The sequence below is a fragment of the Vigna umbellata genome, chromosome 1 (genome assembly GCF_029865625.1).
Source record: "Vigna umbellata cultivar VRB3 chromosome 1, Vumbellata_1.0, whole genome shotgun sequence".
NCBI classification, from domain to species: Eukaryota; Viridiplantae; Streptophyta; class Magnoliopsida; order Fabales; family Fabaceae; genus Vigna; species Vigna umbellata.
In genome coordinates this window covers 57,644,158-57,657,311 of record NC_142165.1, presented here as the reverse complement: position 1 = coordinate 57,657,311, position 13,154 = coordinate 57,644,158, and the positions used below count along the sequence as shown (strand labels likewise).

Below are 13,154 nucleotides of genomic sequence, written 5' to 3'. Positions count from 1 at the left end.
CAAATAATAATGTTGAAACACCTATATTTGTTAAAAAGGTTTATAAAAACAAAAGTGTGCGTAAAAAGAACAATCAAATTGGAAGAACTTGAACCCTTACTCTTTAGCATACAAACTGTTTGTTAAAAGTCTTAAAAGAAAATTACGATTTTAAAAAGAAACCATTTTAACTTGGCTATTAACCGTAACACGCTTTCGGCTCTTTGATCATTTGTTATTCCGCTGCAAGATAACCTCTGATACCTACTATATATTAAGGAGTATGGCCAAATAGTCTAATAGAACCTTTGATAATATGAATGTGAGGGTCTCATCTTATACTTTGTTGAAATCTAAGAGAGTATCTCATCCTCTAAATCATCCATAAGAAGTAAGTAACAATAGCTATGCGATTGTGCTTAACCAGCTACGTACAATTTTAAAAAATTGTATCAAATCCACAGGAAAAGCATGTACCCGATATTGCAACGAAGACCAAATTTGTAACAGAATGGTAAGTTGAAAACATTTCAATTATTCTGAAAACGTAAATTAAAAACATGCAGCATCTATTTTACTTGAATTGTAGATACTGGATGGTTTAGAGTTAATTTAATCTCCTTCCTCGAACAGCGTAGGAATGCTTTGTTCGTTTCTAAAAAAGTTGTTAGGATCAACCCTGGTCTTCACTATAGCCAATCTCCTAAAATTGTTACCGAAATACTTGACACCCCATTTGTTGGCTTGGTCGTAGCTTGTGTAGCCATTGTTATTCACCCCAAAGTCAAGGTCTCTGTAATTCACATATGCAGCTCTAGGAGAGTTTGAAACGTAAGGTTCCATATAGTTATACACTCTTCTAATCCAATTTATATGCCTTTGTGCGGCCTCGTCCCCTTCCTCTTCCCAAACGACCACATAGTGAATATGAAATCTGTATCCAGATCTGAATGGGAATGCAATTTCGGATTCCGAAATCTCATCCATTCTGCCTCCATGAGGAACCAATTCGAACTGAGCTATTTCAATCTCATTGTCAAAAAGCATGCGCCATAACCCTCGTAATCCATCAATAGGAATGGGTTTCATCACACAATCAGATTTTCCTTTGTATTTCACTAAATCCCTTTGATATCTGTTCAACAAAACTTCTGGGGGTTCATTGCTAATTAAAGATCCATTCAACACACCATTCGCGAAGACAGCTGAGCCAATCCAACTCGTTTCGGTACAGTCTTTTCTGTCCAAACCCAACTCTGGTAAGCTCCTTTGCATCAGTGGAATAAGTTCGTCTACACCTCCTTGAAACATGGACACAAAATTGGCTTGTATTATTTGCTTTCCATGTTTACGTGAATCTTTAGTCACGTCCACCCTGATGAATAAACGCTTGTCCAATTTATCGGCCACAAGCTGCCATTTATAAAGGACCTCGATTGCATTCTCTTCCAATGTCCTTGCAACATTGAACACTGTCACAGTTGATGGAACCGGAACTAGTTTTATCTTCCAAGCCACGATGACACCGAAGCTTGCTCCCCCACCTCCTCTAATGGCCCAAAACAGATCCTCACCCATGGCTTTTCTGTCAAGAAGATTACCATTCACGTCTATTATGTGAGCATCTATGATATTATCTGCGGCCAGACCATGCGAACGCATCAATAATCCATAACCACCTCCACTGATGAGGCCACCAGTGCCTACAGTGGCACCCACACCCCCTGGGAATGCTAATGTTTTGCTTTTCTGACTAATCGTGTAGTAAAGTTCACCAAGAGTTGCTCCAGCTTGAACCCACGCGGTTCGGTTTTCTACGTCAACTCTGATTTGTCGAAGGTTTATGAGGTCAAGGACGACAAATGGAACCTCAGCAACGTACGAGAGACCCTCGTAATCATGGCCTCCACTTCGGGTTCGAATTTGCAGGCCATGGCGTTGGGAACAGATTATGGTGGCTTGAATGTGGGAAACGTCGAGTGGTGTGACAATGACTTGGGGTTTTGAGCTTATGTTGAAGAACCTAGCATTTCGAATAGAGAAGTCTAGTACAGAGGAGTATGAAGTGTTGGTTTGTGTGTAAACAACGTTGGAGATTGAGTTAGAGACATAGGGATAGTTGTAAACACATTGAACAAACTTTTCACGAATATCATATGAAGGAGGTTCAAATGAAAATAAAAGAGCAATGGCAGTAGCGAATGTATAATAGGATCTAAGATGCTTCATTTATGTGGATGGCTTGTTGTTGCTATGATAAACACCAACGTGGACCCTTTAATTTATAATTTATAGGAGACAATGGTGTTGTTGCTATGAAATTATCATGCGCCAAACTAGCTTTTTATATTATTTTAAAGATATTCTTGTCGGGCACTAGTAAAAAATCGGGTTTTTACAGCGCACATTATGCCACGGTTCAACGAAAACCGCAGCATAATGGTGCGCGGTGGCAGTTTTGTAAATAAAACGAACATATATGCCGCGGTTCCCAGTAGAACCGCGGCATATACCCCAGTCAAACTTTGTCCTTTGACGCCACGTATGAATAAAAAATTAAATAACAGAGTATATGCCGCGGTTCTCTGCACAACCGCGGCATATACCCTGCCAATTTATTGCAGGTGCTGACTGGGTCAGTGAATTTGAAAAGTTACAGGGGGTATATGCCGCGGTTCCCTGGGGAACCGCGGCATATACCCCCTGTAACGTCTTAACTTCTCTGCTAGTCAGAGAATTTCAGAAGTTACAGGGGGTATATGCCGCGGTTCCCCAGAGAACCGCGGCATATACCCCCTGTAACTTCTGAAATTCTCTGAAAGGCAGTTGGGGAGACAGTTGTGCTGAACACGTTTCAGGGGTATATGCCGCGGTTCCCCAGGGAACCGCGGCATATTCGCCTATATGAAATTAATTTAATATTTATTTGAAATATTTCGAGGTATATGCCGCGGTTGCCCGCTGAACCGCGGCATATAGTTTGAAAATAATTTCAAAAATGCCATTTCTGATAATTTTTTAAATTAGTATATGCCGCGGTTGGGGGTTAAACCGCGGCATATAACCCTTTTATACCGCGGTTAAGTAGTGAACCGCGGTAGATTCCCCTGTTCAGAGTTAAAAAACAAAACTTGGAACAGTGCATCGTCTTCCTCGCGCGTTCTCGTTTCTTCTTCCTCCGAACCACCCTTCATCTCAGATTTTGCATTTTTAACCGTTTAAACTCAAAATTGTTCGGTCATTATTCGTTTTTGACGATAAAAACGAGTTTTAGCCGATCAAAATCGTGATTTCCTTGCGTTTTTCACCCTCTCCGCCGCCGCCGCCGTTGTGTTGCGTTTTTCACCCTCTCCGCCGCCGTTCCTCTTCCAGGTATTTATGTCCATTTGCATTTTTAACGTGATTTTTTCATTAATTTTTGCATAATGCTATAGTTTTGGTAATGTATGAAGTTTCTATAGTTTTGGTAATGTATTATGGTATAATTTTTGCTTTAATTTTGATAGTGCATGAAATTGTTATAGTTTATTAATTGTTTGATTGTATGATTGAATTGATTGTATGTTGAATATATTGTATAATTGTATGATTGTAATTTTGTAGAATATTTACGTATGGATCGAAATTGGATTAATTTACCACGCATTAGTGTTGAGTACGAGAGAGGGGTAGAGGAATTTATACAATTTGCGCAACGTAATGAGGGGAGAACTGATAATGAAGTGAAATTTAGATGTCCTTGTGTGAACTGTTTGAATGGGAGAAAGTTGAACGCAACTCAAATTAGAGAACATCTTATATGTGATGGTTTTCTAAGATGCTATACAACATGGATCTGGCACGGCGAAGAAATGGATTTTCCCACTGACTCTCAAAGTGTAAATGTTACTGATTCCACCATGGAAGAAGATCGACCGGATGAAGACAAATTGGAGGACATGATCCGCGATGTTGGAGCAGAAAATTTTGCCAAAGCTCATGTGTATGAGACGATGTCGACTGATGCAGAAACACCTTTGTATGTCGGTTCAACTAAGTTCACACGTTTGTCAGCGGTGTTAAGGCTCATGAATTTGAAGGCGAGCAATGGATGGACTGATAAGAGTTTTACAGAACTGTTGACGTTGTTGAATGAAATGTTGCCAGATGGAAATACACTGCCCACTCGTAATTATGATGCAAAGAAAATTCTTTGTCCAATGGGTATGGAGTATAAAAGGATACATGCTTGTCCTAATGACTGCATTTTGTATAGGAAAGAGTTTGAATTTTTGACAAAGTGTCCAAAATGTGGCTTATCACGATACAAGTCAAAAAACAATACTGAAGATAATGGTCAGATAGAAAAAAATGGATCTGCTTTGAAAGTAGTTTGGTACCTTCCAATAGTGCCCAGACTGAAGCGTTTGTTTGCGAATCCCAAAGATGCTAAAAACCTTAGATGGCATGCAGATGAGAGAAAAATTGACGGGCTGCTTCGTCATCCAGCTGATTCAAAGCAATGGAAAAATATTGATCGACAATTCCCCGAATTTGGTAAAGAGTGTAGAAATCTTAGGCTTGGTTTAGCCACTGATGGAATGAACCCATTTGGTAATCTGAGTACCAATCACAGTTGTTGGCCAGTTATATTGATAATTTACAACTTATCTCCTGCATTGTGCATGAAGAGGAAGTACATGATGTTGTCTATGATGATATCTGGTCCAAAGCAGCCTGGAAATGACATAGATGTTTATCTAAGCCCACTAGTTGAAGACTTGAAGGTTTTGTGGGTTGACGGGGTTGAAATATTTGATGCATTCGCTTCAGAGACTTTTATGATGCGTGCAATGTTATTTTGCACCATTAATGACTTTCCTGCTTATGGTAATTTGTCAGGATACAGTGTCAAGGGTCATAAAGCGTGTCCTATATGTGAAGAAAACACTGCAGCTCATCAATTGAAACATGGAAGAAAGACGGTGTATCTGCGTCATCGGAGATTTCTAAAACGTAATCATCCATATCGAAGGTTAAAAAAAGCATTCAATGGAGATCAAGAGAGGGACGAAGCACCAAATCCACTTACTGGCCTTGAAGTTCTTCAAAAAGTTAATAAAATACATCATGTATTTGGGAAAACATCGAAGAAGTCATCTGTAACGACCCCTTGGAAGAAGAAATCAATATTCTTTGATCTTCCATATTGGTCAAAGTTAGATGTTCGACATTGCATAGATGTGATGCATGTAGAAAAGAATGTGTGTGATAGCTTGATTGGTACATTACTCAACATTCAGGGAAAGACAAAAGATGGAGTGAATGCTCGTTTGGATTTGGTTGACATGAATATCCGAGAAGAGTTGGCACCGAAGGAGATTGGTAAACGTACTTATTTGCCCCCTGCATGTTACACAATGTCTAGACAAGAGAAGATAAGTTTTTGTGTATGTTTAAAGAGTATCAAAGTACCACAAGGATACTCTTCAAATATCAAGAGTTTAGTGTCAATGCAGGACTTAAAGCTTGTTGGCATGAAGTCTCACGATTGTCACGTCTTAATGCAACAGTTGTTACCGGTGGCTATTCGTGGAATTTTGCCCAAAAATGTTAGGCACACCATAAACAGGTTGTGTTCATTTTTCTCGTCAATATGTAGTAAAGCCATCGATCCTACAAAGTTAGATGAACTTCAAGGCGAGATTGTTATCATCTTGTGTGAACTAGAGATGTTTTTCCCTCCATCTTTTTTTGACATCATGGTACATTTACTTGTTCATTTGGTTAGAGAAATCAAGTTGTGCGGACCGGTATACTTAAGATGGATGTATCCTATTGAGCGTTATATGAAGATTTTGAAAGGGTACGTTAAAAATCCATATCATCCTGAAGGTTCGATGATTGAAAGGTATATTGCTGAAGAAAGTATCGAGTTTTGTTCAGATTACATGACATCAACGAATCCAATAGGAGTTCCTCGCACAGCATGGTTGAATAAATTTTCTACAAGTAAAAGCATCCGAGGTGTCAATGTGGTGACAAAAGATCGCGAAGAATTGTTGCAAGCGCATCTTTATATATTGAACAACACAGATGAGGTGATCCCTTTTTTGGAAGCACACAAAACCATTGTTAAGAATAAAAATCCAAGACAATCAGAGAAATGGCAATTGATGGAGCATAACAAAACATTTATGTCTTGGTTCAAATCTGAAATTGACAAAGAGCCACATTCTTCTGAAACTTTATTGTGGCTTGCAAATGGTTTGAAGTTTGATGTCGTGTGTTGTACAGGTTATGAAGTCAATAATTGCACATTCTATACGAAGACTTTGGATGATAAAAGCACAGTACAAAATAGTGGAGTCAGTTTAGAAGCTGAGTCACTTCAATTTTCCACATCAAAAGATCAATCTCCTGTACTTGGATCAATGAGATATTATGGTATAATAGAAGAGATATGGGAGGTTGATTACACCAAGTTTTCCGTTCCATTGTTCAAGTGTAAGTGGTTTGACAATAAGAGTGGTGTGAAAATAGATGACTCGGGTATGACACTGGTTGATTTTCGCAAGGTGGGTTATCGAGACGAACCGTTTATCATGGTACATCAACCATCTCAAGTTTTTTATGTCAAAGATCCTTCGTCTGACCATTGGTATGTTGCTCTTCAAGGCAAAAAACAAATTGAAGTTAACGAAGACAATCTAATTAATATTGATATTGCTGACAACCATTCATTTCAAACTACAACAAAGTTGGATGACCAATCTGTAGTTGACGATGATGTACATGCAATTCGGTCAGATCATGATGAGGGAATATACATATGATGAATTGTTAGGTGTGAACTTCCTTCCCTGCTCCATCAGATCCTGCTTTTGTATCATGAATCCATATCTTTATGTATGAATTTTCAATTTGGATACTATTACATGTTTTGTTAATTTATATGATATTACATAAGTCTTGAAAGAAAATTTAATGTTGTTATTTATTTTGACAGATATATGGCTGATCATCCACATTCTTCAGGGGATGAGGCTCCCCCACCCAGATCCACTAGAGGACCCACTAGGATGAAACAACTATTAATCAGGAAAAATAGTGGTGAAAGAACTCCGGTGAATGTGAATGTCACCACGGGTGTGGCAACTGGCCCCAATGCAGATGACTTCCGATCATACCTTGGAGTAGTGGCACGTGATAAGATTAGTATTCTCATTCCATCTTTTGATCATGTGTCCGAGGGTGATCGGAACATTATTTGGCAAGATATATTGGTAAGTTAGTTAATAGCATTTGAATTATAATTTGTTTATATTGATAATTTTGTACTAATACAACTTTATTATGTTTTTTTCAGATGACATTTGACATTCCAAATGTCCCAACACTTAGAAATAAGTGTTTGTCAACTGTTGCAGAAAATTTCAGAAACTTTAAAAGCAAGTTGACATTAAGGTACATCTTTGGACACCTTAAACATAAAACTCCATGTAATGCATATAAGTCCATTGATGAGGAGACTTGGCGGGTTTTTAAAGAGAGTCGGATGTCAGAGGAATGGCAGGTTAGTGTAGTTCATATTATTTAATTCCTCATTAACAAATATATATCATATGAACTCATTAATTAATGTGTATGTGACAGGCAATTAGAAGCAAAGCACAAGGAACAAGTGCTAAGAACAAAAACCCCCACCTATTATCTCGTGGTGGGTATAGGAAGCTTGAGGAGAAAATCCTCAAGCAAAAGGCAGATGCTATACCACCATCTCAGAGTGGTAGCCCTCCTCAGCCTCCTTCTCCACCGTCTAGACACGAGAAATGGAAGTTGGCCCGTATGCGACCATCGGGCACCTACTCTTCCGACTCAGCACGAGAGATTTCTGAAAAAATTGTAAGTTATCACTGTTCCTAAAATAATAAATATTGTCATTATACATACTACATTAAACTATTTAACTGATAATGGTGTTTTGTAATGTTACAGGACGCCTTGGTTGAGCAGAGCTCCCAAGGCCAATTCACTCCAGAGGGTCGCCAGGATATTCTTGCTGCTGCAATTGGACGACCTGAGCACCCTGGACGTGTACGTGCTGCAGGTCCTGGAGTAGGAATTACGGATTATTTTGGGAGCTCTTCTCGTCAGCCTTCATATTCGTACAGCGATACACAAAGGATGACAGAAGAGATCACAAAAAAGGTCCGACAAGACCTTATGCAGGAGATCAGGGCCGAGGTGAGGGCTGAATTCCAGATGCTCTACCAGGAGCAGTTTCAGAGCATGCGCCCGATGCAGTCTCCTATAGAGGAACATGTGGTCCCTCCCCCTCCCACAGGTAAACTTAATAAACATTTATGTGCAATTATTTCTATCTCTTGTATAATCTAACATTTACTCTGACAGGGAGAAGCGGCAAAGGAAGTTGTTCCGCATCAGCCATCCCAGAGGATGACATGGACGATGGTAGTCCATGTCTGCTATACATTTTAGAAGAAGATCAGATGGTGCTGGTAGCTCGTGGAACAGAGTTTAGGTCAGCGACTGTATGTCATGGTATGCAACTATTAGAGGATGAGGTGAAGGTCTCAGTGGATGAAATGATCATGCCAGATGCCTCGGTTCCACTGTCCACAGAAGAGATTTTCACTGTGGAACAAGCATATAAGTCGTTTATCACTTGGCCTAAATTTTTGGTTAAACCAGTTTCTGACCCCTCGGTATGAAATTCTTCTTTACACTTCTCAATTTTAAAGGTTTTTGATTTCAAAACTTATCTTATCTTTTCATGTAACAACAGACGCAGGAACAACAGAAGATTCCTCTATCTGAGGATGACCCTCTTTCTTCATTGCATCTACTTGCTGACATCCTTGATGATAAGCCTTTGGAGGTTCAGTATGATGCTAATGTATTTGGGCATGGCTCTGAGGTCCCAATATACCTTAATAGCCAAGATGTCCGTGAGCTTGCGTCGGGAACACAAGAGTTGAATATTTCAATTATTCAACTATGGACGATGTAAGTCTATGACCAATTATTTATATATAAAATTGATTTATATATCAAGTATCCTTATATCAAAGTTAATTTTTGATTTCAGGTATATGTTTGGGGTCGCTAATAAGTTGGGGCGTTCTGATGATTATGGATTCATTGATCCCCAAGAAATTCATGAATCAAATGATTTTGACCATATCAACATGAGTCTGATAAGAAGTTTTGGAAGGGGCAAGAAAATATACTTTTTGCCTTATATATCCGGGTAAGTGAACTTTGTTAACATAATAATGTTCCATATGTGATTTTAATATTTAATAGTTACGTTATTATGAATTTCAGGCGCCATTGGCAACTTCTTGTTATGTCTGTGCAAGACAACTATGCTTTGTGGTTCTGCTCATTGCACAGGCCTCCTCCCACACAACTCAGACAAGCAATTGATTGGTAAGAACCTCAATGTTTGGACTTTCTTTGTTATATAACTGAATGCTAAAACATTTTTTTATATACAGTTCTATTCCAGCAAGTATGATGATGGACGGGAGATCAATTGCTAAGAGTAGAAAGATTGCTTGGATTTCTCTCAAGGTTTGACATATGCTAAAGTCATACTTTGTTATAATTGTTTTATAACAAATGTTATTCACTAACTATTATCAACTGTGATGATATATTGTAGTGTAACAGACAAAATGGGTCATATGAGTGTGGATACTATGTAATGTATTGGATGACCCATATTGTTCGTTCTCACATCACAAGAAGCTGGGAAACGGTAATATTTAACTTTAACAAATTTTGATTTTTTAACAAATGTTGAATTCATATACACTAATTAAAATGAATTGTCTTTTGCAGAGATTCAAGACTACTACACCAGTTCCTGAGAAGTCCCTACTATTCATTAGGAACGCTGCTGCGAAGTATATAGTTAGATTATACAATAGCTCTTAGATTTAGATTTAAACAATGCATTTGATTAGCTTTTGATTTCTTAGACTCTCTACTTTATTTGATGTTGAAATACATTTGAACATGTGTTTGTTATGTTGAAATTGCATTTCTGTAAATGTTTTTATATGCAGGTCTGTTTTTGTGGTAGTGGATATCACAAAAACAGACCTGCAATTTTAAAAAACTGCAGGGGAATATGCCGCGGTTCTAACCACAACCGCGGCATATTCCCCCTATATGCCGCGGTTCTAACCACAACCGCGGCATATAGTGCTTCGTTTTTTTTTTAAAAACGAGACATATGGCCGCGGTTTTGACACTCACCGCGGCATATTTGTCGGCCTATATGCCGCGGTTCAACCGCGAACCGCGGCATATAGTGCATTTTTTAATTATTTTTTTTGAATTTTTTTTTAAAAAAAATGAATTTAGGCAGCGGTTCCCTAGACAACCGCGGCATATTGCGCAGACTATATACCGCGGTTATGACCGCGGCATAAAGTGTCTGACTTACTACCGCGGCTGAATATGCCGCGGTTCAAGAACCGCGACGTATAGTGAAAATCAACCGCGGTAAAAGCCCCTCGCTGCACTAGTGGGGCTTTTTATGAAATATATAAAGAATAAAAAGTACTTAATCTACAACTGATTTCAAAACTCATGCTCGAAGCTTTTTTTTATTTATTTACAATATATTCAAAATTTAAGAGTATTTTATTCATGTAACCTCCTTTCTCATTTAAACAGATGTCACATTAATCAAATCTTTTTTAGTAATATTAATTTTTTATAATTAATGGTTATCGTCAAATCATAATCATGAAAAAGATTTTTAAGATAATTTTATTGTAATGTTGAATAAGTTAAAATTAAATAATTTCCTAATGTACCACTTAATTTTCAATTTCTACCAAACTCGAAATACTATAACATAAGTATCTTTAAAATTATAAATAAAATTGTGGGAAAAAAATGAGATATTTTGGTCAAATAAAAAATTACCACTATTAAGGTTTAATAAATCTTGAAAATATCCCAAAATATATTTGTTGAAAAAATATTTATATATTTGAATATGTTAACAATAATGATAACTAATATTATCAGTTTAATATTATTATTATTATTATTTATGATAAGAAATTACGTTATTATTATTATTATATTATTTCTTTTTACTTTGAACATCAAAGATTTTTTAAGTAGATCATCCCTAGTGTTTCAACAAGAGTATAATTCAAAATTACATAAATATTGTCATCTGTCAAAAACTTCTGGTTCAAATCTGGTAGAAACAGACAGTAACATAAATTTGTCGCAAGATTTAAAATATGATTTAGTGAAAATAGGGTGCAGATCAACTATGATAAAGCTAATATATATGTTTTAATTAGTAATCACAAAAATTATTTTATGTGGAGAGAATATATCACAGGGATGATGGCTTTTCTAGTATATTATTACTTTTGTTCATCCAACTATTTTATCATATTTATATATTACTTTCAATAGATATATTTAGAATACATTCACTATCATCTACGTCTTTCAATGATAGCCAAAGAAAATGTAGGTGAGATATTTGCGATTTGTGTCGCGTTAAAAATGTGACTGAATATACTCTGCAGCAACCCCTGCTCCCTTCATTTTCGAATTTAAAGTGAACTGTCTTGTTGCTATCGTTTCTTATCTTCCCTTATCCATTTCTTGACCCCCACCCACCCACCCACCCACATACACACACATATATATTATATTATATAACACTTACACTAATAGTATTATTGTTTCTATGAGGACATAAATAAGTTTATTACTAATATTTTTGTTTTAAAGATGATAAATACTTTTGAAAACATTTTTTAAACTGAAAAAGAACATCCGTAAATGATGTTAAAATGTAATTAATTATATCATCGGAATTAAGTGGTAAATATTCACAAAAACAAAGAGTTGAGGGGCTGGAGTGACATGTACGAGGTGGAGAGTATTTACCGGATTTAAATTGTAGTATTATGATAATTCCATTCATATATTTAGGTCTTAGTGAGTGAGAATCCTAAAAAACAAGCTACGTGGAAAAAGGTGGTGACACTAGTAAAAAATTGGGTTTTTACAGCGCACATTATGCCACGGTTCAACGGAAACCGCAGCATAATGGTGCACGGTGGCAGTTTTGTAAATAAATCGAACACATATGCCGCGGTTCAGAGGAGAACCGCGGCATATACTCCAGTCAACCATCCCCTTTGACGCCACGTGTGAATAAAAAATTAAATAACAGCGTATATGCCGCGGTTCTCTAGACACTACTGGAAAAATAATTATTTCCGACGGCAAATTACCGAAGGACTTTGTGGCCTTCGGTAAATGTAGTTTACCGAAGGATTTTCCGAAGGCTTGTGTAGTATCACTTTACCGAAGGGTATTGGCCGTCTGTAATGGACAGGAGTGATTACCGAAGGCCTATGACCGTCCGTAAGTGAATGATGTATATGAAATTAGAAAGTGACACATTTCCCTCCCCCTCATTTCGCGAAAACCCCTTCTTCCCCAATATTGAGATTCTGTGCCCTTCCTCCCTCAGACGAACTACTGTGTGGCGTGTGCAGACTTCTTCCCAGCCTAACCATAACTGGGATACGATTCTTCCCCAGTCTTCCATTATAGGTGAAGTGTCCCATTCTCCCATCTCATTTTATTTCCCTGTTACTGTTTTCGATTAGGCATCAGTGGTGGAACCTTTCTTCTTGTAGCGTTTTGCAGTGTTCTGAGCTGAGGAAGGTCGTGGGTGGTTCACTTGAAGGCTACCATTCTCGAGGGAGGATATTGGAGGAGGCGGCGTAGAGGAGGCGGCGCAACCAGGGGAGTGGCGCTCTGTGACAAGGTCTTCCAGTACCGCTTCAGAGGCTATTGAATGGGCTACCGTCGAGGTAAGTTGTCATTTTCATTGATGAACTATAAAAGCTAAGAACAATGTGTTCTGACTTTGTTCATTGTATGCCCAGAATGAGTTTGTGCAATATGATTTTTTACAGAAAATATTGTTCAAAGTAGTCATTTTGATTGCTAATGCATTTTTTAGAAATAGCCATTTTAAAACTAAAGCAACCTAATATCTGTTGATTATGAAAACTGATAACAAATACTGGATGAGAGTAAAAACCTACTGGTACACCTAAAAAGCCAATTTCAATAAGTAGTGAAATACTGAAGATAACATTAAAGAC

General features: G+C 37.6%; 2 protein-coding genes across 2 annotated transcripts; one reads left to right on the top strand and one right to left on the bottom strand.

Moving 5' to 3' along the window:
* Window positions 1-462: 462 nt before the first annotated feature.
* LOC124830708 (tetrahydroberberine oxidase-like) lies at window positions 463-2,255 on the bottom strand. The gene has a single exon (XM_047304505.2). The coding sequence runs from the start codon at window positions 2,206-2,208 to the stop codon at window positions 592-594; it is 1,617 nt and encodes a 538-aa protein (XP_047160461.1). The 5' UTR covers window positions 2,209-2,255; the 3' UTR covers window positions 463-591.
* Window positions 2,256-8,362: 6,107 nt separating this feature from the next.
* Window positions 8,363-10,004, top strand: LOC148205874 (uncharacterized). The gene is made up of 7 exons (XM_088112312.1): window positions 8,363-8,687; window positions 8,768-8,988; window positions 9,071-9,232; window positions 9,310-9,414; window positions 9,483-9,558; window positions 9,650-9,745; window positions 9,829-10,004. Exons 1-7 carry the CDS (start codon window positions 8,424-8,426, stop codon window positions 9,922-9,924), a joined length of 1,020 nt encoding a protein of 339 aa, XP_087968438.1. The 5' UTR covers window positions 8,363-8,423; the 3' UTR covers window positions 9,925-10,004.
* The last annotated feature ends 3,150 nt before the right edge of the window (window positions 10,005-13,154 follow it).

What these genes read in the sequence shown, in the direction of transcription:
- LOC124830708 (XM_047304505.2), bottom strand. Translation starts at nt 2,208, where the DNA reads ATGAAGCATCTTAGATCCTATTATACATTCGCTACTGCCATTGCTCTT.
- LOC148205874 (XM_088112312.1), top strand. Translation starts at nt 8,424, where the DNA reads ATGGACGATGGTAGTCCATGTCTGCTATACATTTTAGAAGAAGATCAG. An exon ending in ATTATTCAACTATGGACGAT is followed by an intron (nt 8,989 to 9,070) that starts GTAAGTCTATGA and finishes TTTTGATTTCAG; the next exon opens with GTATATGTTTGGGGTCGCTA. An exon ending in CTCAGACAAGCAATTGATTG is followed by an intron (nt 9,415 to 9,482) that starts GTAAGAACCTCA and finishes TTTTATATACAG; the next exon opens with TTCTATTCCAGCAAGTATGA.